This window comes from Centroberyx gerrardi, chromosome 7 (genome assembly GCF_048128805.1).
Source record: "Centroberyx gerrardi isolate f3 chromosome 7, fCenGer3.hap1.cur.20231027, whole genome shotgun sequence".
In the NCBI taxonomy this organism is placed as follows: Eukaryota; Metazoa; Chordata; class Actinopteri; order Beryciformes; family Berycidae; genus Centroberyx; species Centroberyx gerrardi.
The window spans coordinates 3,201,471-3,223,077 of record NC_136003.1 but is presented as its reverse complement, the minus strand read 5'-3'; the positions used below and the strand labels follow the sequence as shown (position 1 = coordinate 3,223,077).

Genomic DNA, 21,607 nt, shown 5'->3' with positions numbered 1-21,607 from the left:
ATGGATGATCTCTGCAGCCTGAGTGGCCTGGATCCACTCTGGGTGAGTTACTCTAAATGTGTGTGTGTGGTGAGTGTGTGTGTGTGTGTGTGTGTGTGTGTGTGTGTGTGTGTTGAGTTTGAGTTTAAGACCTTCAGAGTGAGAACAATTGACAATTGGAGAAAGTATTGGAAATGGGAGCTATCTGAACACTTGAAAATACTTCACATCTGCTTCTATACACAACATTAGATAAGTAGAGAAAGTTTTCACAGAGTAATGAAGGTCTGTCTGTTGATCAGCACAAAGTTGTAGGTAGTAGTGCATTTTACTATATATGAAGAGAAAGCTATTGTTGTGTGTGTGTGTGTGTGTGTGTGTGTGTGTGTGTGTGTGTGTGTGTGTAAGAGAGAGGGTGAGAGAGAGAGAGAGAGAGAGAGAGAGAGAGAGAGAGAGAGAGAGAGAGATATTCTGGGAAGTGATAGTTGTTTTGACAGTGAGAGTGCTCCTGCACCTGAGTCACCATACGATCAGCTCATGATTCACAAACTCTTGGGTCTTTCCCATCGATGACTTCTTTCTGTCTTTCTTTCTTTCTTTCTTTCTTTCTTTCTGATTTAATTGCTTTCACTCTTTAATATCAACACATGGACTTGTAATTTTTTAAAACTTTTTCCTTTAGTGGTTGTTCACTTTTGTTCAGTGGGTCACAAAACACACACACACACACACACACACACACACACACGCACACACACTCACACACACACACACACACACACACATTATTAATGATACACTTACTTCTAGGTTAAATAGTAGTTGTCCTGGCTGCTCTGCCTATCCTCAGATAACCTGAATGTGTTGTAATTAACCAAACTAGTCTCTAACAAAAAAAAAAACACACATACACACACACACACACATGCACACACCCTTAAACAAAAGTGGTGTGCTGTTGCTGATTTGGTTATCATTTCTCTCACTGTGTCTGATTGCATTTGTCTGATTGCAAAACTTGTTGAATGTGTATATATTTGTTCAGGTGTGAGGTTATCTTATGCTGTGACAACGGTGTGCAACTTGAAGCAAGATTTTAGTTGTTCCTTTTGTATCTCATTCAACAATTTGCAGTCACTGAGCCATGTGGATGAAGTTGCATTTATTACATAAATGCAATCCATACTACTTGGGATGGAAGTAATATAGAGCTATTTCCAACATCACACAAAAGGAGAATGTGGGATACATAGGCATAAGCTAGACTATAGTTAAGTTAAGTTAAGTTAAGTTAAGCATTTTGTATGTTTTTAACCTTTATTTACCCAGGAGAAGTTGACTGAGCTCCATGCTCTTTCCTAGCAACATCCTGCTTCACGTTAATACAGTTCCATACATTCACACTGGGAACTGACCAGTGCAACCAGAGTCTTCTACTGCTGGCCACTGGGTGCTGCCCAGTGTAAACATAGTCTTCTACAGGTAGCCACTGAGCAGCTCTACTGGAGCAGTTGGGGTTCAGTGCCTTGCTCAAGGGTACCTCGACAGTAGTTGTCGAGGGAGAAGAGAGTGTTCACTTTCCCCATCCACATGGGATGGTCCAGGAATTCAAACCGTGACCTTCAGGTGACAAGCATTCTTAAAATTCCTAAACAGCAGCGAGTGAGCGCTCTGTCTGGAACCACCAACAACAGCTTATTTCGTTTACTGACTTCACCTTACATGATTCCTGGGTTCTGAAGTCTTCAAAATTCAAACTGTTACCTCTCGCTGCAATTTGGGGCTGCCAGTGTACGAAAGTAACATAGTGCAGCTTTAAACCAAGAGCACAAAGCAAATTGTTTTCTTTACAAAGGGCAGCAACATACGCACAAGAATAATCAGACAATCTTCACTTTTATTGGATTGTGAATTAAAAGGATTTGATTAACGTTTGGACTCCATGGCTTTGAACTGATTGCCTGATCTTGTACCTTGATCTGCCTTGCCTACAAGTTGATGGCTGGTCAGCCGTTCAGCTATTAACATTGGTTGATCTCTGCATTCATTTTTACACTGATATTTCGACGATCGTCCTGGTGTGCGAGTGACTGGCTCTGGATTATCGACTATCTGTTTGAATCGCAATCTTATTGTGATGGAGGGGTTTGTGTGCCTCAGTGACCCTGGGAGCAATGTTGTCGAGAGCCTTGGCCTCTGGTAGGGACACCCAAGGCAAACTGGTCTCAGGCGAAGGGTCAGAGAAGACCCATATGACAAGACAACAACACCTAAGAGAACCTCAGCCAGGAGTTGTCCAGGATGAGAGGTGCCGGGCAGGTGTGGGGATGGTGTTTTTGCACTGCACTTCCCAGAGATCACTTGTCAATCAGTCAGTGTCCAGTACTGTGACGTCATTTTACTTGGACTTTCTGTTGATGAAGTTTCTGTGGCACTCTTTTCTTTGTCTGTTCAGCCATGGTGGCTGTCACTGCTCATGCGAACTACCAAGTTCTTCTATTTATCACAAACAAATTTCCTGTGCATCACAGGATTTTTCCATGGAAAGACCTATTCAACACTGAGTGTTTAAAACAGCAAATGTAAAAGCTTTCATGAACTGGGTATAGGTTGAATCACTCTTGTGTTATATCAATGGGCAATAGAGAGTATCAGAATGGACATTTATTGATATGAAAACATTGCTGATTATCACTTTGAATTTATGATACAGTCCATTTAAGCATAAACTTCAAAGATCAAATGTAATCCCATGTCATCGAATTGTATTGGTCGAAAGGGATGAAATAAAACTTCATCATCAATTTGCCATGCCAAATATGTAGAATTCAAGGATTGTTGTTCCCTTGATGCTGATTGTTAAACTTTCCCAATAGCAGAGCATTAGAGGTGTGCTGCACTGCAGGGTCCACCCTCCCTGTGTTAGATCAGTCTCCCCAACATCCTCAGCTTCCGACTCCTCTCTATCAGCAATATATAGAATAGCAAAAGAGACATTTATTCATTTGAGAATGTTGCAGCTTATTACTTTAACAAGATAAACCGATGAATAGAAAATGAGTGTCAGCAGATTGGTAAATTAGTAGATATACTGTATATTCCAACCACATTTTCTTCTTGTGTAAGTGAATACTCTGCCAGTCAGTGCTGGCTAATGTTCACTCAACATTCACCTTCCATTAAACGTAAGCATCAACGAGAATACCGCTGCCTCTTGTGTACACTGTTCTTAGTATTTGTCGTAGTGATAACTAGCAAGTTAGTGACACTGTTCCTTTCATTATAGACTGCACATCAGTTAGCATCACCATTTAACACTGCAGTGCTGGAATGCCATACACTATGCTGTGTAAGCTGTAACCTTTGGAGCATGTTGACTCCTGTCTTGTCTCCTGCCAGCTATCAATGTTCTCAGTTGAAGAGTTCAGGCTTTGGAAAGCATGACATGCCAACATTCAGCATGAGGATGCTGTTGTTATACATTCAGTACACTAGAAACTCTCCACTCACTGCTGCAGCAAACCTCATCCTTATGACCACATGTGCCCATGCAGTCTTTAAATGGGACTTTGACCAATGGGTTAGAGGGTTGAAAACGTTTCTCAAACAAAAGGTTAACGGTCTATAGAGATAAAATGATATAGAGGCTTTGCAGTGGCATCACATGTCTCCTATCAACCAGGTCTGGCTCCATCATGGAGTTCCAATGGATAACTGGCTTAGTTAAAAATGTCTAAATATATAACAACCTAGAAAAAGGGAGATACCTGAAAAAAAAGTGCTGTGGTATAGGTGTAGATCCATTCAGTAATGTTATAAGTAAAAGTGAAAAGTCTGGTAAGGATAGATTTGTTTCCAAATTTAGCCAGCAGGAGCAACCAATATTGTTAACAAGTGAATAACGTTCACTATTAGCTGACATTTTCTCCTACTAGATACATTAGCTATAGTGCGCAAATCAAATATGTTTAGAAGACAGTAGGGGTGTGACGATTCACCGTTTTGAACCGATGCATTGGGCTTAATATTTAACATACTGCTATATCAATTCTGACAGCTTGTATTGAGCAAATTGGGAGGGAATTGTGGATAATACAATGTGGGCTTCAGTGTGTTGGTAAAGGCCGATATGACATGTGTATCTTTTATTTTTTAGCATCTAATAATTCGCCATTCGCATTGTGTTTTTCTCTTGTGTTTTCTCCAAAGCTATCTGCTACTCTCTCTCTGCCTGTCGGTCCTCCTGTGAGTGTGAAGGCTCACATATGGGTCACATGTCACCCCTCACTCTCTGCTCCTGCCTTCTGTGTGTGTTCCTCTCGCCTTTGCTTTTGGAAGGATGTCGACCAATGATGAGGAAATATACAGCGCACCAAATACTTACAAATCACAAGTTTGGTCTTACTTTGGATTTTACAAGAAAGATGGAAAACTTGATAAAAGTGTGGCAATATGCAAAACCTGCCGAACATAAGTTAAATGCACAGGTAGCACCACTAATCTGCATTGAAACTAATTATTGAAATCTGTATTGAAAACTTAAAGTCCACTACATAGTAGTATCTCATTGCAGAAATGAATTGTTAATGAACAAATGCCTGTTTGATTTTCATGTTTTAATACAAACAGATGAGATTCCAAATAGGTTGTCAACACCATCCGTCACGCCCCCTGTCCCATTACTGGATTGAGTAGATGAATACCTATTAGGATTTCTTATAGGCTTGTTTTCACTTTTCCCACCTCCTAACAATTTTTAACTGTACTCAAGTACATCTGGTCTTCCTGCTGGTGCAACAGTCTGCAGAAAAGTGATGGAGGGAGTTGTGTATCTTGCTTTTACTTTTTGGGCTATGCTTCAAAACTAGAGCACACAAATTCTCTCTCACTAACATTCATATACGATAGGCAGACACACACACACACACACACACACACACACACACTGTACAGAATGCACACTGAGCCAAAGAACTTGTGCCATCTGAATCACCTCTTGAAAATGTAGACTGAGTAGAGCTGATCTGTGTCCAAACCAAACATGGTGGCTACATACACTCTCTCTCTCTCACAGAGACACACACACACACACACACACACACACACACTGTACAGAATGCACACTGAGCCAAAGAACTTGTGCCATCTGAATCACCTCTTGAAAATGTAGACTGAGTAGAGCTGATCTGTGTCCAAACCAAACATGGTGGCTACATACACTCTCTCTCTCTCTCTCACAGACACACACACACACACACACACACACACACACGCACACACACAGAGGAGAGTCCAAGACGCACATTGGCTCTGACAACCAGGACCACCACGCATATACATATGGACATACTATATATCACACAAATACTCCTCTTCAGTTGGAGATGGAAAGTTCCAGTTCTTTGAGTTATTTGATTCACCTACACAAAACTGAGAATTTTGAAGCCAACAGCACTTTGCAGTCAGGTGAAAACCTCATAACTCAGTTTTGGTGAACTTCTAGGATCAAATAGTCTTCTATAAGTTCTACAACACTTGGGCAGATGAAAACCTTTCCAAACCCTAGGATAAATGCAAAAATGCATGATCGTCAGGATAAAAACAAGGCAGTTATTCTTAGTTCCAAATCAAGTTGTGGTGCAAACAAGCTCTCTAAAAGAGCACTGCACAAGCAATAGTGCCATCATCACCATCTGCAAGCGCAGTCAACAGTGCATGGTGCGGGCGCGGGGGGGGGTGGGAATGTAGGAAACGGTTCAATGATATTATATGAAGAGCCAAACAGCAGGAGGGGGGAATCCACCAGCCAGTCCCTGACATGTATAGGATGCGGCCGATATTTTGCTGGGCATCTATGAGGGGAGTAAGAGATTATACCCTGTTTCCACATTATCTTGATGAAATTATAACTGTGGTGTATACATGTAAGGCAGATGGGCAGAAAATCATTGACTGCACTCACTGACCACAGAGTTTAGTCAGTGCCGGGAGACACATGCAAACACATGCTCGCTTACTCCCTCTCTCACTCTAAATTCTTTCATTATAACCAGGTAAAGCAGCATGGTGCAGTCATTGATGTGATCAGAATGGAGAAAGGACTCAACATGTTGTTTCAATTACTTTACCTTCATCCACAGCTTCTATCCGATTAATAATGTTGTTTTCTGTAAATTGAATAAGTTGCAAGGCTAGTTTAAAGGTTACAAGTTGCCGGGAGTACATGCATGCACACACATACACATACGTGGGCGCACGCACACACGCACACACACACACACCAAACCAGAATAATTTCCATCTGCTATGGAAAGCACAATAGGTCCCATTCTTTGGCAGAATAGGTCCCATTCTTTGGCTATTCTAAAATTTTATGGCGCACTAATCAACTTCTAAATATCATGTTTTTGTTCCTTTTTCTTATACACTGGGAAACAGAAGTTCCCCAGATCAGGGTTGTGGGCAGAGCTGTGACAGAGGTCACACTCCATTGGCACAACAGCTACTATGTGTAGATGGTTCAGTGGGTTTGAGGTTGCGGTTTTGCAAATTTGTACTCTTCATGAAATGACCTGCAATTCCAGCTATCATTGAAGTGAGGGACGGGCAGACGCTCAAACATTTCAAACATTTCTAGCTTAAAAAGATGCAGGCACGATTCAGATTCTGACTTACTGTAAAATACAGTAAATATAGAACACATATGTCTGTATGTGAGCAGTGCCATCAAGAATTTGATGGGGCCAAAAGGCAACTAAAGATTGTTAGAATAATTTCACATCAGCATTTCGAAACATTTAAAAGTAAATTGCTATGGGTGGCAAATAACTGCTTAATAAACAACAAAGAAAAATGTATCTTAAAAATGGGTTGGATGCATTGATTTTTCCTCCAATATTCTGTGGTTCTGTGATATTAAAAAAAGATTATTATAAAAGGTATGAATACCACAGGTATATTTGTAATAGGTTTTATGTAAGGTAAAAAGAGATGGAAATCAGACAGTGTAATATAAACAACTGATTAAGTCTGATTTCTGTCCAGGTTGTTCAAAGCTCTTCACATCATGAAGCTCCCCTCATCATCCATTGTTCTTTCACATCTCTGTATGTACAGTATGCTACTTAATGATAATGATAATAGCTAAAAATGCACATTTGCACATCTGGACACATTTTTGTGTATTTGTTACAGTATCTCCATCTGTACATTTTACAAGGTGATAGCTAGCAATGCACAAGTGGACATTTTGTTCATATTTCTGTACATATGCTATACCTAAATCTGTAGATTTGATCATATGAATATGTTACAATGCACATTTTCTGTACATACAACCTCCATATGTACACCTGACAATGTGAAAAGCGAGTGATGCACACTGTGACAGTCCGTAAATCTGTCACAATGTGAAAAGCTGACAATGTGAAAATGTGAAAATCTAGTGATGCACACTGTGACAGTCTGTAAATCTGTCACAGAAGACACCATCATTTTTATTGTCCTACTCTTTGTATTATCCTCAATACTCTCTATTTGTTCTATTCCTGTTAATAGCCTTGGCTGCTTCAATGACTCAGTTGCACTACAGGGATCATTAATGTTTCATTGAATCAGAAAGTGTTTAAAGTGTGTATGGTTACCCAGGAGCTATAGACCCTGTACATGGAATGCACCCAAGAGTCTTTAACATGTCCTGGGTTTGATTCCTGCCTGGGTCGCTGTTGGCACTGGGGGTATGTTCTCCCTTCGGTGCCTAGTGCCCAGGTAGGCTATCTCGTGAAAAGAGGCCTTTCTGTGTGGAGTTTGCATGTTCTCCCTGTGCTCACTTGGGGTTTCCTCCATATAACATCGGTAAGGACCCCCACTAAAAACATGCAGAAGATCATCGCCTGACCAGCGATGACGAAGACTGAAGTTGGTCCCCGGGCGCTAAGCTAAGCTGCCCACTGCTCCTGGCTGCCCCCCGGAGGAAGGACATGCCTTGGATGGGTCAAATGCAGAGACTGAATTTCACTGACCACCGTCAGCATGTGTGTGTGTGTGTGTGTGGTCGCTGCATGCAAGTGTTGTGGTGTGCTGTGTGACACAATAAAGACAAGCTTGCTTGTCCGGTTTCTTCTCTTTCTTCTGCTGTCCTGGGCAAACTTTTAAGACCAAGGTGAGAGACAAAGATAGAGAGATTAGAGACAAACACATAATTTTACTTCTAACTTCAAATTTTGTGCAGCATAGTCCAGCTGGATCTGATCCAAGATTGTGCGTGTGACCTCGAGTTCGCTTTCTCTAGGTGACAGGTCATAGCCCTCTTACCCAATCAGAGTTAGTTTACACAAGCCTGTAGAGTACGAGTCCTCTCCTGATGGTTAGGTCAATAATTGTTAGTGCTAACTCAGCAGATCCACCATACTGACAGTCTGGACCCTTTTTCATACAAAATAGTGTTTATTTTCACATTACAAGGGGAGACCCAGAATTTCAACACATGCAAATACTGTGTACTAACCTTGAGGGTGTCAATAAAATGTTCCCTCTGGTGTAGGAACAGTTGCTACAAACATGGAAAGACATTAAAGTAATAATCTGTGACATTTTCATATAAATAAATGTTGCTGTTGCTACTCTCTATTGCCAATTGATACACAATAGTGATTCAACCTATATCCAACCTATAAACCTCTGGCACAAAGAAAGTGATGCATTTATGTTTCTGTTTTGTTCTGAATAAACAGGGCTGTTAAATATACACCATATTGGTGTATGTCTACTTTCTGGGAAAAAGCATTTGAATCCTTCTTCCTCCACTGTGTTTTAGGACTGGAACCTAACATGGTACACGCCCCACCCAGACCTGACCCAGTGTTTCCAGCACACTGTACTGGTGTGGTTCCCATGTATCTACCTGTGGGCTTGTGCTCCTCTCTACCTGCTCTACTTGTGGTTCAGAGACCAGGGATGCATCTCGATATCCAGCCTCTGCTGCGCTAAAACAGTAAGTGTCTGTGTGTGTGTGGGTGTGTGTGTATGTCTTCTTGTACTTCCAGTTTGAGTTTTAGATCTTCGGAGTGAGAAGATCTTAGTCGGTCCCCATTTCTTCAAGAGCCTTGTTTAGGATTAAATCTTGGGGTTGAGGTTAAGATTAGAATCGGGATTAGGGTTTAGGTTAGGGTAAGAGTTAAGTCTGGTTTAAGAAGGATTTGAGTTTAGGGTTAAAATTAGAATTAGGAATCAGTATAGGTTAAGGGTTCAGATTAGAATTACAATTAAGTTTATGTGGTGTGTGTGTGTGTTTGTGTGTGTGTGTGTGTGTGTGCAACAGAAAGTAAAATACGATATGCCATCTCTGTTCACAGCTCCTTGGTCTGTGCCTGGCATCCTTTGGTCTGCTGGAGATTGTCTACTTCCTGGTGAAGAGGAATGAGGACATCCAGAAGCACATGGTCTTCCTGCTCAGCCCTGTCGTACGAAGCCTCACCATGGTAATAAGTAGAAAATTTTCATCTCCAAAAAGTCAATTTTCCAAGACTTCCCGGTGATGACTAACATTCTTGACACTAAATGTGTTTTCGGTTTCATGGGCACCAGACAAGCCTAGACAAAATTAATTGTGGCTGAGACGATCTGATGCAATAACAGTGATATAGAAGTGAAAAAGGTTATTACACCAATTGCCAAAAAGTACCATTCAAAACAGAAAAAAACAAATTTATTTATAAGAGTGTAAAAATACCTGTCTTCTGACTACAAATGGTTTTATCTGTGAGGGGAAAAAAGACTAGAATGTGTTCAAAACCATATACTACCCACACTTAACAAACTAAAATGAGTGTGTAGTATGTTTCCACTACATAGTATGTTGAGTTTGTGAACATGCTAAGAATGCATTGATACTGCTTAACGTCCATGGCATGCGTCATTTTCAGCTCTGTAAAGGCATATGAGAAAGTGATTGGTGCTGGTGGTAGTCTGATTTCAAATGATTATAAATGTAAGTAGACAATATTTATTTTACTAACATGATACATATGTCATCAAATATTAAAACGCTAATAGTGTTTTCAGAATAAGAATTTAATCTTATGCTGTAGGCATAAGAGGGCTTTGTGGTACTGTAATTTACCACCGAGATTAGCAATTAGTTAGCCTGCCTTGCATTTGTTATCGTAGCTCATATAGCCACTAACGTTGAGGCTGCAAACAGATATTTCAGAATAAATCTAGATTTATGGTTAGCTGTATAATAACATTAACATCTTACAACAACAATGGCATACATATTTGTTGGGATGTTGATCTTTTAGCATGTTGTTACGTTGGCTTGTTAGCTTTGGTGTTTGTAGCATGCTATCTGACATATTGTTTGCTAGTAGCATGGTTACTCTGGCTGAAAAGTAAGTATATTAGCTGGGGTAGAAAATCCTGATAAGACAGGAGTTATGTCTTATGATAGTACAGATATGTTAGCTGCAGTGAGTAGTGATACACTATACTCAGCTCTTTTGCTGATAAAATTCAGTTTCTGAACTGAGTGGATTGTTTCAAGACAGAAGAATCAGCCACACCTTTAGCGTATAGCCAAATTGCTGATACAATTCTGGTTCTGAACTGCTGAATGGGCTGCTTTAAGCCAGCAATGTCAGCCATCCCATTAGCTTATTGTTGCTGACAGTTTTCAAAAAGTTAATTTATGAGATAGAAATCATTAAAATGAGATGGAAAGCTTTTTGTTGAATAATCTTTGAAATATATCTACAGTTGGTAGAGGAGAAGCCCCTTTATAGGACAAAAAGTTGTCACTGTGGTGTTTTTGTTTTTGAGAAATTTGCAACAGGCTCAACAATGCAAGTGCAAGGTAATAAGTTGGAAAACTAACAGTTCTTATTCTAAGTATTACTACAGCCATAAATGTAAATGCCATGACTTGCGTGTGATTTTAAGAGAAATTGTTTCAATACCGAATTACTTATACTAGGATTACTAATAGATGCTAACATGAAAACTTTGTAATGTAAGTTAGGATAGGCCTCTAAAATAGCGGGTTTTAGGGTGTGTAATGTGTTTATACCACATAGAATGCTAACTGTAGAAGCCAAACAGTTCTGATCCAGTCAGTTGCAGTATCAAAAACACACATCGCAAGATTTTTTGCAGTGAAAAATACTGCAGAATAGCTTCTAAACCATTATGTATTGCAGCATTGCTCTAAACAATAGTGCAGATTTTAAGAATATGTCACAAACAAAACTCTGTTTTAGTTTGCAAAACAGTAAATACATATTAAATTAATACTGTTTTTGAAACATTACATAACATCAACAAAATCACATCTTATCTTGTCTTGTTGTATCATATCGTATCGTATTGTAACGTATTGTAACATATTGTAGCGTATCGTATCGTATTGTATCGTATCGTATTGTATCGTATCATTGTATCGTATCATGTCGTATCATTTCATATCATATCTTATGCTGGCGGATGAGCCCATTTTAGCCGCACATATTGAATGTTCCAACCTCATTCCTCCGGAACATCAATTGGTTCCCTTAATGTGTGATTTCATATTGATCACCCGATGAAAAGTTTTGACCTGCATTGACTGCATTTGCACACGTGACTATGGAATCAACACACTTGCTTTTCTCAGATTTGAAAGATGTTGAGGTATCTGTGAGCCTCTATGTGGATTTTGTATTTACAGATTGCATTTGTGTAACATGATTTGCAAAAAGGTATTGTCAGTATATTCAGTGTGTGAAGAGAACCAGAAATAACTAGACATTTAGCAAATGTCTTTGAGGCAGTGATCAATCAGTGTCAATGCATTTGCAGTTTGTAACCACAGGCAAAAAAGGCAACTGAACAATTGAGAAAAACTGCCTGAAGTATGTCCACAGATGTAAACATATCAACACAAAGACAGTAAAATGCCCCTAACTGTGGTTGGTGCAGACACCACAGCCACCCCAAGCTGCAGTTAGATGGCTTTTTAAAGCAGAGCCAGATAAGATAACTCAATACAGCTCCTTTTAAAGGCACAAGGCCAGACAAGATAACATGACTTGGAAAACATCCTGAAGAGGTTTTTAGGCTAGATCTCCATTCCCATTCTGGTTCACGTGAAAATGAACTGACAATGACAATCTCAAATTGACGCTGTACTAATTAAACCACCAAGGGTACAGGGTGGGTATCCTTTCCCCCCTATTTCATCTAAAAAACATACAGAGAGAAGTTACAGAATTGTGAGGGATTAAAAGAGAAAGATGTATAGTTTTTGTACTGTATGTAGTATAATGATCAGGTGCTCCAAAATCTGGAAAAAGATTTGTATAGAACACTTTTTTATATTTTTGGTATATTAGATGCAGTGACTGACATACATACCAATGAAGATTTGTTTCATGTTTTGCTTCTCTCCTGCTGTTGCCTCCTGCAATCTCCTCTCCTCTCTTCTTTCCTCTCCTCTTCCTCTCCTCTCTTCAGATCCTGGCGATCTGTGTTATCCAGTTGGAGAGGATGAAGGGATGTCGTTCGTCTGTCCTGCTCTTCTTCTTCTGGACTCTGACGGTGGTTTGCTCCATCGTTCCTCTCAGGGCCAACATCCAGCAGATTATTGACGAGGTATAACTGCTGCTGCTGCAGTTAAAGGAATATATTACGTTTTTGGTAGATTGTCCCGTTGGTCAATTTAGCCATTATGTAATGAGAACATAGACACAAAAACCTTACACGTGTCCCTCACTCTTTAGCATACTCTCTTTCTTCCCCTTTAATCAAGTTCATCATATACAACTGTGTGTGTGTGTGTGTGTGTGTGTGTGTGTGTGTGCTTCCTTTTCACTCTTTTTCTCAGTATTTGCTCATTTATTTCACACACACTTTCATTCTTTACCTCTATTTTGCTATCTGTCTCCTCTTAAAATTCCTTTTAGAAGTTTTGGTCTGTATTTTCTCTGTGTGTATGTGTGTGTATACAGTATATTGACTCCTCATGTGCAATGTCTGTTGTGTAGCTGCTACTTGTTTGTTATTACACGGACCTCACAGAGTGAATTTCTCTTTCTATGCATACATTATAAACTAGTGTAATGCATCTCAGCAAGCATTTGACGGACCCAGATGCAGGAGGTGGCGAAGTCCAACTCCTTATGCTTACACGACCTGCAGGTTCAACGTCAACCCAAACACTCACAAAAATTTCTCAATATGATATTATGGCATGGTAAAAAAAAAAATTAATATTATATAACAGTATTGGAAACTGTTTTGAACTGATATCAGAAATAAAGATATTTAGATCCTGTTTTCATAAAACAATGCAGGTAGCAGCTATGGACGACCACGGATGTCATCTCAACATTCATTTTGGCGCCATATTTGTAGCCAAGTCAAAAGCTTTGTATCCAACATGTTTTTGTTGAGAATGGAGGTGGAACCAGAAGGACGAAGGAAATCAGAATGATCTGTTGGTCTCTATCTCTCCTCTGTTTTGTCTCCTCTTTTCTCTACATGGGTCTTCCCCCTCTCATTATCTCTCTCACACACAGCAATCAACGTCTAGGCCCTTCACACAAATAAGCAGCTATAGCATGTGACACAAAAACAAGTATGTATGCATCTGATATTATCTATGGCACGGAGTCAGGCCTAAGTTTAGTTTCCACTGTACGTGTGAGTATGCATATGTGTGAGTGTGCTTGAATGCGTATGGCATGGGATGGGCTATTTTAGGGTTTGGTTTGGGTGATGGGTGCAATCTTTTACAGATACAGCACTGCGCAGGAAGTGTGGTGCAGTTTGCTTTTTAGAACAGCAAACCAGGCACATTCAAATCTCAAGGCTATCCATTTGCCCTCAGATACATTTATCTTCGCCTCCTGTGTAACACAATGGGTAAAACATGGCATGTTGATACTCACCCACCAAAATGGTATTACGCTACATTGTAACAGGATCAAATACTACTACTACTCCTACTACTACTACTACTAGTAGTACTTCTGTGACTACTACTGCTACTACTAACAATAATAGTAATATTACGAGGTGATTTTATATAAGTCTGTCTGTAAAGAGGTGATTTAAAAGATGACCCTGAGGTTACCAGCTCCTCTAAGATCTCACAGGGATCACATGCACATGATGGCTGGTCACACACACACACACACACACACACACACACACACAAACACACACACACAAAATGTGGTTTAACTAAGCAAACATTGGATCATGTTTATCCACTGAAGACCTATATTTACACTGTTGACCATGACAGAGAGAGAGAGAAAAAAACGACATCAAAAGTGAAAATGTGAAAGTATTTGCATGTTTTTTCGACTTTAAGAAGGCATTTGATTCAATCTGGCACAATGGGCTTTTATATACACTTATTGAAAGTGGTGTAGGGGGTAAAATATATAATATGACATGACATGGAAAATGTACAGTAAAAATTGGCCATAAAAGAAGAGAATTCTTTTCACAGGGGCGGGGAGTGAGACAGGGGTGCAGTTTGAGTCCAACACTGTTCAACATTTACATCAATGAACTAGCAACGATGTTGGAACAATCTGCAGCCCCAGGTATCACTCTTCATGATATGAACATTAAGTTCCTGCTCTATGCCGATGATCTGGTTCTGCTGTCTCGCACTGACAGTCAACCTGGAAAAGATCAGCGTTATGGTATTCCAGAGGAAGGCCAGATCTCAGGGAAAAGGATCCAGATGTAACTTTACTCTGGGCAACACCAGACAAGAGCAAAAGGGCTCATATAATTATTTGGGGGCTGAGATCAGTGCGTCAGGGAGCTCCAACTTGCAGTAAATAGCCTTTTGCAATAAAGCCAGGATAGCTTTGCATGCAATAAAAAAATAATTTGGGAAAACAGATATATCCACAAAAATCTGGCAAAAAATATATAATTCACTGATCACACCTGCTGTGTTCTATAAAGTGATTTATGGTAAAACAAAATTAGAAGTTCATCAAAATACCTCAAATAATGCATGTAGAGCAGAACGTGGTATATTCCCCTTGAATATCCAAATTCAGAAAAGTGCAATTAAATTTTGGCTCCGTGCAAATCAGGCAGAACAAAACTTTCTACACTACACTACACTACAATGAAGAGATGAAAATACATCACACAGCAAACTGCTCCTTTATCAGTCCCTAACAGAGACATCCAACTGGCAGAATATCTCACAATAAAAATCTGTAAGAAAAACAAATTATAACAAAATACAGAATTAGTGATCATGAATTTGATACCGAAAGAGGCACCATCTAAAATCGTGGAGAAGAGGAACTTGTCTGTAGCTACTGCCACTTGGACATTGAAACAGAAACACATTTCCAATGCACATGTCCCAAATACAACAACATGAGAACTAAATATTTACAATGTTTTGAAAAAGCTACTCCAGCCTTCATGACCCTGCCAGATACTGAAAAGCTTCCTTTACTGTTGGGGGAAGATGAAAGTACTGCATGGCTAGCAGCTAAGTTTGTCTCATCCTGCCACAATGCAAGGCATTAGAAATAGTCTTTTACCTGCATTTAACTACCTTAATGTGATATACTCTATGTGTATTGTTTAAAGGCATGCTAAGTTGGATTTTGCCAGTTGTGGCTTGTAAACAACTTTCAAAGTTGACCCCTCCTCCCTAGCTCAACAAGACGCGAAGCGCACGCCCTCTGGACAGTATGAAACGCAAGTAGTCTACAGTGAGGCGAAACGCCAAGCAGACAAGTTCCAAAACAAGAGTAAATCTGGGGTTAGCTTTTACACCTTGGCAAGTATTGAAGGAGAGGATGGGGATATAGAGCGACATGGAGGCCTGTTTTCCATTGGACAGGTAGGTGCCGGTTAGCTTAGCTAGCTAGCTAGCTAGGTATCAGCTTTTCTACCATAACAAAGCTACACTAACAACGGTAGCTCAGACCAGAACTCCAGTTACTCTGTATTAGAGTTTGGGTTGGTTGCAAGTTTTCCCCCCACTGCCAAAAGGTTGAGGCTGAGTGCTCATCCTCAAGCACTGTCATCTCAGGATAGGTGCAATAGGGGTTATGCCCAACTTACTTCCGCATTCTGTTAAAGCGGATTTACTAGTTTCCGGTTCAGTTTCGCTCTACCGAAAGCTTGTTGTTGTACCAGGTACGTGTGGATATGGCGTTTTTTTATTCACGGTGTCTTCGGGAGCTGTCAAAGATGAGCATTTCCGTACATCATGCAGGTTGACCTCCACGACTCCCACGACCAAACTGGATGAAGGGTTTAAGCTATACGCTTCTTCATACATCTGCGACTATGAGGGTAGCTGTCTACTAGCTAGCCGGCTAGCTATCTAGCTAGCTCACTACCTAACACTGTTGTTAAAGGATAAGTGTTTTTTAATGCATTGCTTACCGTCAACAAATCCTATGAAAATAACAAAATCATGATTTTGTTTTGCCAACAAGTCTCGTACATGTAGCCGGTGCCCAGTGAAGCCATGTCCCAGCAGCCATAGAACTCCATTGTATTAAAAAAACAATTAAAAACACGTCACAGAGCCATGCCGGGATGACATGACTTCCGGTGGCAAGTAGCGAGAACGCCAACTCCTGCCACGCGCCGTTCCCTTCAAACTAGTTAATTCGAAATTAAGGCACCCTTTCAACCGAATATATTTCGGCGGAATATTTTCTGGACACTCTTGTGCCTTGTAAATTACGCAGCAGGGAAATGGATCCTAAATCTCTTGGCAAAATGATCAGAGAAATTGTCCGAGAGGAGATTTCATCTGCGCTCGACAACAAGCTCAAACCTATCCACGAGGCACTAGAGAAGCTCGAAGTTACTATTAAATCATGCAGTTCAAAAGTAGAAGATTTGGAATCTGCGGCGAATGCTATGGAGGGACGAATGTCCACAATGGAGGAACAATACAAGGCCCTGCTGGTCGTGAATGAACAATTAAAAGAGAAGACGGAAACACTTGAAAATCACAGCAGGAAATTTAATTTGCGCATAATTGGACTACAGCAAGGAATTGAGGCAGGTAAACCTACTGCGTTTGTCAATAAACTTCTCTACGAACTGTTTGGTGAAGATGACCTGGGGCCGCCTCCCTTGGTTAGTATTGCTCATCGCACCGGTCCTACTGCCAAAGACGGGAGCCACTGCATGATAACCCGGCTGCACAGTTTCGAGGTGAGACGCACCATCCAGCGCCTGGTCGGAGCAATGGGAGGTAAACTGTATTTCCGAGGACAAAGAATCAGCATCTACCCCGATACGACCATCGAGTTGCGGAAACAGCAGGCTGAATTCAATGAGATTAAAGCACTCCTATGTAAAGCTAATCTGAGATACGGCATTGTTCACCCTGCTAAAATGCTGGTCACTTTCAACAACAAAACTTTTTCCTTCACTCGCGCAGCGGAGGCTATGGAATTCTATGAGAAGCAAGTGAGGCCGTCTCTCACTAACTCCAGCTCCGCTACGGAATCAACATCAACAGGCCAGTAGGCTGTTTGCAATGAAGTGGACAAGACTGTTTATCTTCCCAGCTTTAAACAAGTTACTTCTAGTTGAATACTGACCTATGGCAGGCGACCAGGTATGAGAAATACCCACAAATGATTAGGCTATGATTAAATATGAGAGACAATTAAGTGACTCTATACAGCTGACCAGTTGGTCATTAGCTGATTGTACAGTTGACTATATAATATGGGTTCTCACTTTTTCGATGGTTTACAAAGGTTGGGTTGGAAAGTAAATAGGCCTACTATTACCCTGATTATCACTATTGTCGTTATAATAATAATAATTATTATTATTATTATTAGTAATATATTCCATAATTAATAAGGGTTATTGTAATCGGTTGAGGGGAGTTAAGAATGAGGAACCGTGTGAAGGGGATTGTTCTAGTCTGTCACAGCTCCGCAAGTGATGTGGAGTAAAAGGAGTCAACAAGATGGGGTAACTAATGATTCTGAATACATAAATTCTGACTTGGATTACCTCAGTATTTTTCCCCGTTCTTGTGTTAGGGTTATGGTAGGAAGGGGGGTGGGGTCAAGGGGGAGGGTTTGGGGTTCAGGGGGAAGCAACTGGCTGGAGGAGAGGGAGGGCAGGGGAGGTTGGGTGTTTGCTGGTATTAGGTTGGGTTGTGCTTCATGCATTTATTTATTTATTTATTTTCTTTCCTTCTTCCTTTTTCTTACTATGTTACATACTACTATCTACTCCTTTATATCAAAGTAGTTTAATGGTGGCAGGTTTATCTATTCTTTCTTGGAATGTACAGGGCATTAATGAAGCAAAGAAGCGCTGCAGCTGTTAAAAAAAAAGGTAGATATTGCATTACTACAAGAAACTCATTTAATGCAACAAGATGTAACTAAAGTTGAGAACAGTATCTTTAAAGTAGCATCATACTCATCAGCTAGTAATAAAACAAAGGGAGCAATTATATTATTTCGTTCCAATCTTAAAATTAATATTGTAGGAAAAGGCAGTGATCAGGAGGGAAGGATTGCTTATGTGAAAACCATTATTGAAGGGGTAAAAATTGCTTTTCTTTCAATATATGCACCCAATATATGACAATTCTTTTTTTTCATCTCTATATCAAATTCTTCATAAACTGAATCAATTTAAAGTTTTTTTAGGAGGTGATTACAATACAGTTATGGATCCCTTGATGGATAAAACAACTAAGACTAATAATGTATCCTCAAATACTCTTGCCCTGCGGAATTTAGTTTCGGATTATGCCCTTTCGGATATATGGAGAACGCACAATCCTACTACAAGAGAGTATACATTCTATTCTGGTAGACATTGTTCCTTCTCGAGGATAGATTATATTCTAATTTCTTCTCAATTGGTACATCGAGTTCATAAAGCAGAAATAGTACATATGTCATTGTCTGACCACCATGCTAATTTGTGTGTTTTATTGCTAACTGCATTTCCTAGTCGTGCAACACGCTGGCGGTTTAATATCGGTCTTCTGCAAAACATTGACTTTGGTAATCAATTTAGAAAAGGGTTAAGGGAATTCTTATCCATTAATAAAGGCTCTGTTTCTGATGCTAGAATCCTGTGGGATGCCACAAAAGGTTTTATACGGAACAATTCAATTGCGTTTGCTTCTGGTCAAAATAGAAAGCAACTTGAGGAGATTAACAACTTGGAACATTGTCATTCTTCATTAATTCGTCAGCAACACAATAGCTTTTCTGCTGAAAGGGAGAAAGAGCTATCTATGACTAAATTAAAACTAAACTCTCTCCTCAGACAGAGGTCTGAATTTTTAATACATAGAGTTAGGCAATCCCACTATCTTGATGGCAGCAAACCCAGTTTTTTACTGGCCAGTAAACTCCGCAATAACGATCGTCTGTCTGTTATATCTTCAGTAAAAGCCGAGGATGGCTCTCTTCTGCATGACCCTCAATTGATTAACCAACAATTTAAATTTTTTTACCAAAAATTATACCTAAGTGAGACAGATGACTCATCCGAACTCATGAATTCTTTTTTTGAAGATTTGAATTTACCTCAGCTCTCAACAGATGAGGCTAACTCCTTAGATACAAAAATAACACAAAATGAATTAATTGAATCACTGAAACAAATGAAAAGAGGCAAATCGCCTGGATTAGATGGCATTCCGCCAGAATTCTATCTTGAGTTCTGGTCGGATCTAGGACCAATTATGCTTGATATAATTGATACATCTCTCCAGAAGGGTTTTTTCAATAGAGACGTCAATACAGCTATCATATCACTTTTATGCAAGGTAGATAAAGACCCCACAGTTTGCACGAGCTATAGACCAGTATCATTATTAAATTCTGATGTGAAATTGTTCGCCAAAACCCTAGCTAATAGATTAGACCCAGTAATATCTAAGCTCATTCATCTTGATCAAACAGGTTTTGTTAAAAATAGATTAGCATCAGACAATGTAAGAAGATTACTCCATATTATACATGCTGCACCTAAGATGTCTTCTCTGCCTGCGATACTATCGATTGACGCGGAAAAGGCGTTTGATCGTCTTGAGTGGAGTTTTCTGCGGTTTACATTGGAACATATGGGTTTTGGTGGACAATATATACATATGTTAAAAGTTCTGTATAGTAACCCCTCAGCTATAGTGTTGACCGGGAAACCATTGCTCCTCTCCGTTTCCTGTAGGCAGAGGGTCACGTCAAGGCTGCCCCCTCTCTCCGCTCTTATTTGCCATATCATTGGAACCCCTGGCTCAAAAAATTCGCCAATCTCAAAATGTAGGTCCTATAGCCGTGGGGAACACACGCCATGTTATCTCATTATATGCGGATGATATTTTATTATATTTCAATAATGTAGTACATGATTTGCCATATAGTAATGGAATATTTTCATTGTTTAGTAGGTTTTCAGGCTACAAAGTAAATCTGAACAAATCCGCACTTTTACTTTTGAATAATGCTTTAGGTTATTCAGGTTTGCATACAGAAATACCAATAGTTTCTCAATTCAAGTATCTTGGTATAGATATTTTCCCTACTCTTGATAAAATTGTCAGCAAGAATTACAATCGTTTACACGACTCTATCGCAAAAGATCTGGAGAGATGGTTCAAGCATAAATCATTATCATTATGTAGTCGAATATCAGTTATTAATATGAATATCTTACCTAAGATTAATTTCCTATCCAGTATGCTTCCTTTACCCTCACCTCCTCGGTACTGGGACAGGATTCAGAGCCTTGTATCTAAGTTTCTCTGGAGAGGGAAACGACCAAGACTTAAAAACACAATACTCTAACAGGGCAAACATTTGGGGGGATTTGGCTTACCCAATTTTAGTTCCTATTATCTATTATTTATGCTCCACCCTCTTAAAAATTGGTTTTCTCAAGATGCGAACATGCCTTGGCTCCAGATTGAACGCAGTGTGGTTACCCCTTATAAATTGGAGGAACTAGCATTTTGTGGCTTATCCCTCAAATATTGTCAAACAAAATTTGGCCCTATTATTGCCCACTCCATACAGATTTGGCAACAAGTGGGGAAATTAGGTAACTGGGAGATGCAGTGGCACACTCAGACGCCAATATTTCAAAATAAATTCCTCTGTTTAGGTGGGAAACCTATTGTTTTTCCTACATGGTCTAGATCTGGTATCCGCACTCTCTCTCATGTTATGGATGATGGAGGCTTAAGATCATTTGAAGATCTTAAAAGCGCATATAATTTACCCAGAACATCTTTTTATTTTTATTTACAATTGAGAGCTGCTTTTCGAAGCTATGGAGACCCATGCAATAATTCTCTTTGTATACACCCGCTTCTTAAGCTTTTATGTATTAAACCTAAATGTGGGGGTTTTGTATCTAATCTGTATAAAAAGTTACAGGAAGCTACAAGTCTTATAATGGGGGTGACCAGAGTCTGGAATGTTGACTTAAAGGATTGGGAGCAAGTTATTAATTGGAAGAGAGTATGGGGAAATATTAAAGTTTCATCACAAAATTTTAACCATCAAATGATTCACTACAAATTTATTCATAGACTGTACTTCACTCCCAGTCAACTTCAACTTTGTTCTACACCCATTTGCCCTCTGTG

At 39.8% G+C, this 21,607-nt stretch overlaps 1 protein-coding gene across 1 annotated transcript in view; it reads left to right on the top strand.

Moving 5' to 3' along the window:
* The window catches only part of LOC139915732 (multidrug resistance-associated protein 1-like), a 55,547-nt gene continuing 33,940 nt past the window's right edge, over nucleotides 1-21,607 (top strand). The window contains exons 1-5 of the mRNA XM_071904431.1: nucleotides 1-42; nucleotides 8,795-8,971; nucleotides 9,333-9,458; nucleotides 12,466-12,603; nucleotides 17,500-17,514. Of these exons, the coding sequence (XP_071760532.1) occupies nucleotides 1-42; nucleotides 8,795-8,971; nucleotides 9,333-9,458; nucleotides 12,466-12,603; nucleotides 17,500-17,514 (498 nt within the window). The remainder of the gene's footprint in view (nucleotides 43-8,794; nucleotides 8,972-9,332; nucleotides 9,459-12,465; nucleotides 12,604-17,499; nucleotides 17,515-21,607) is intronic.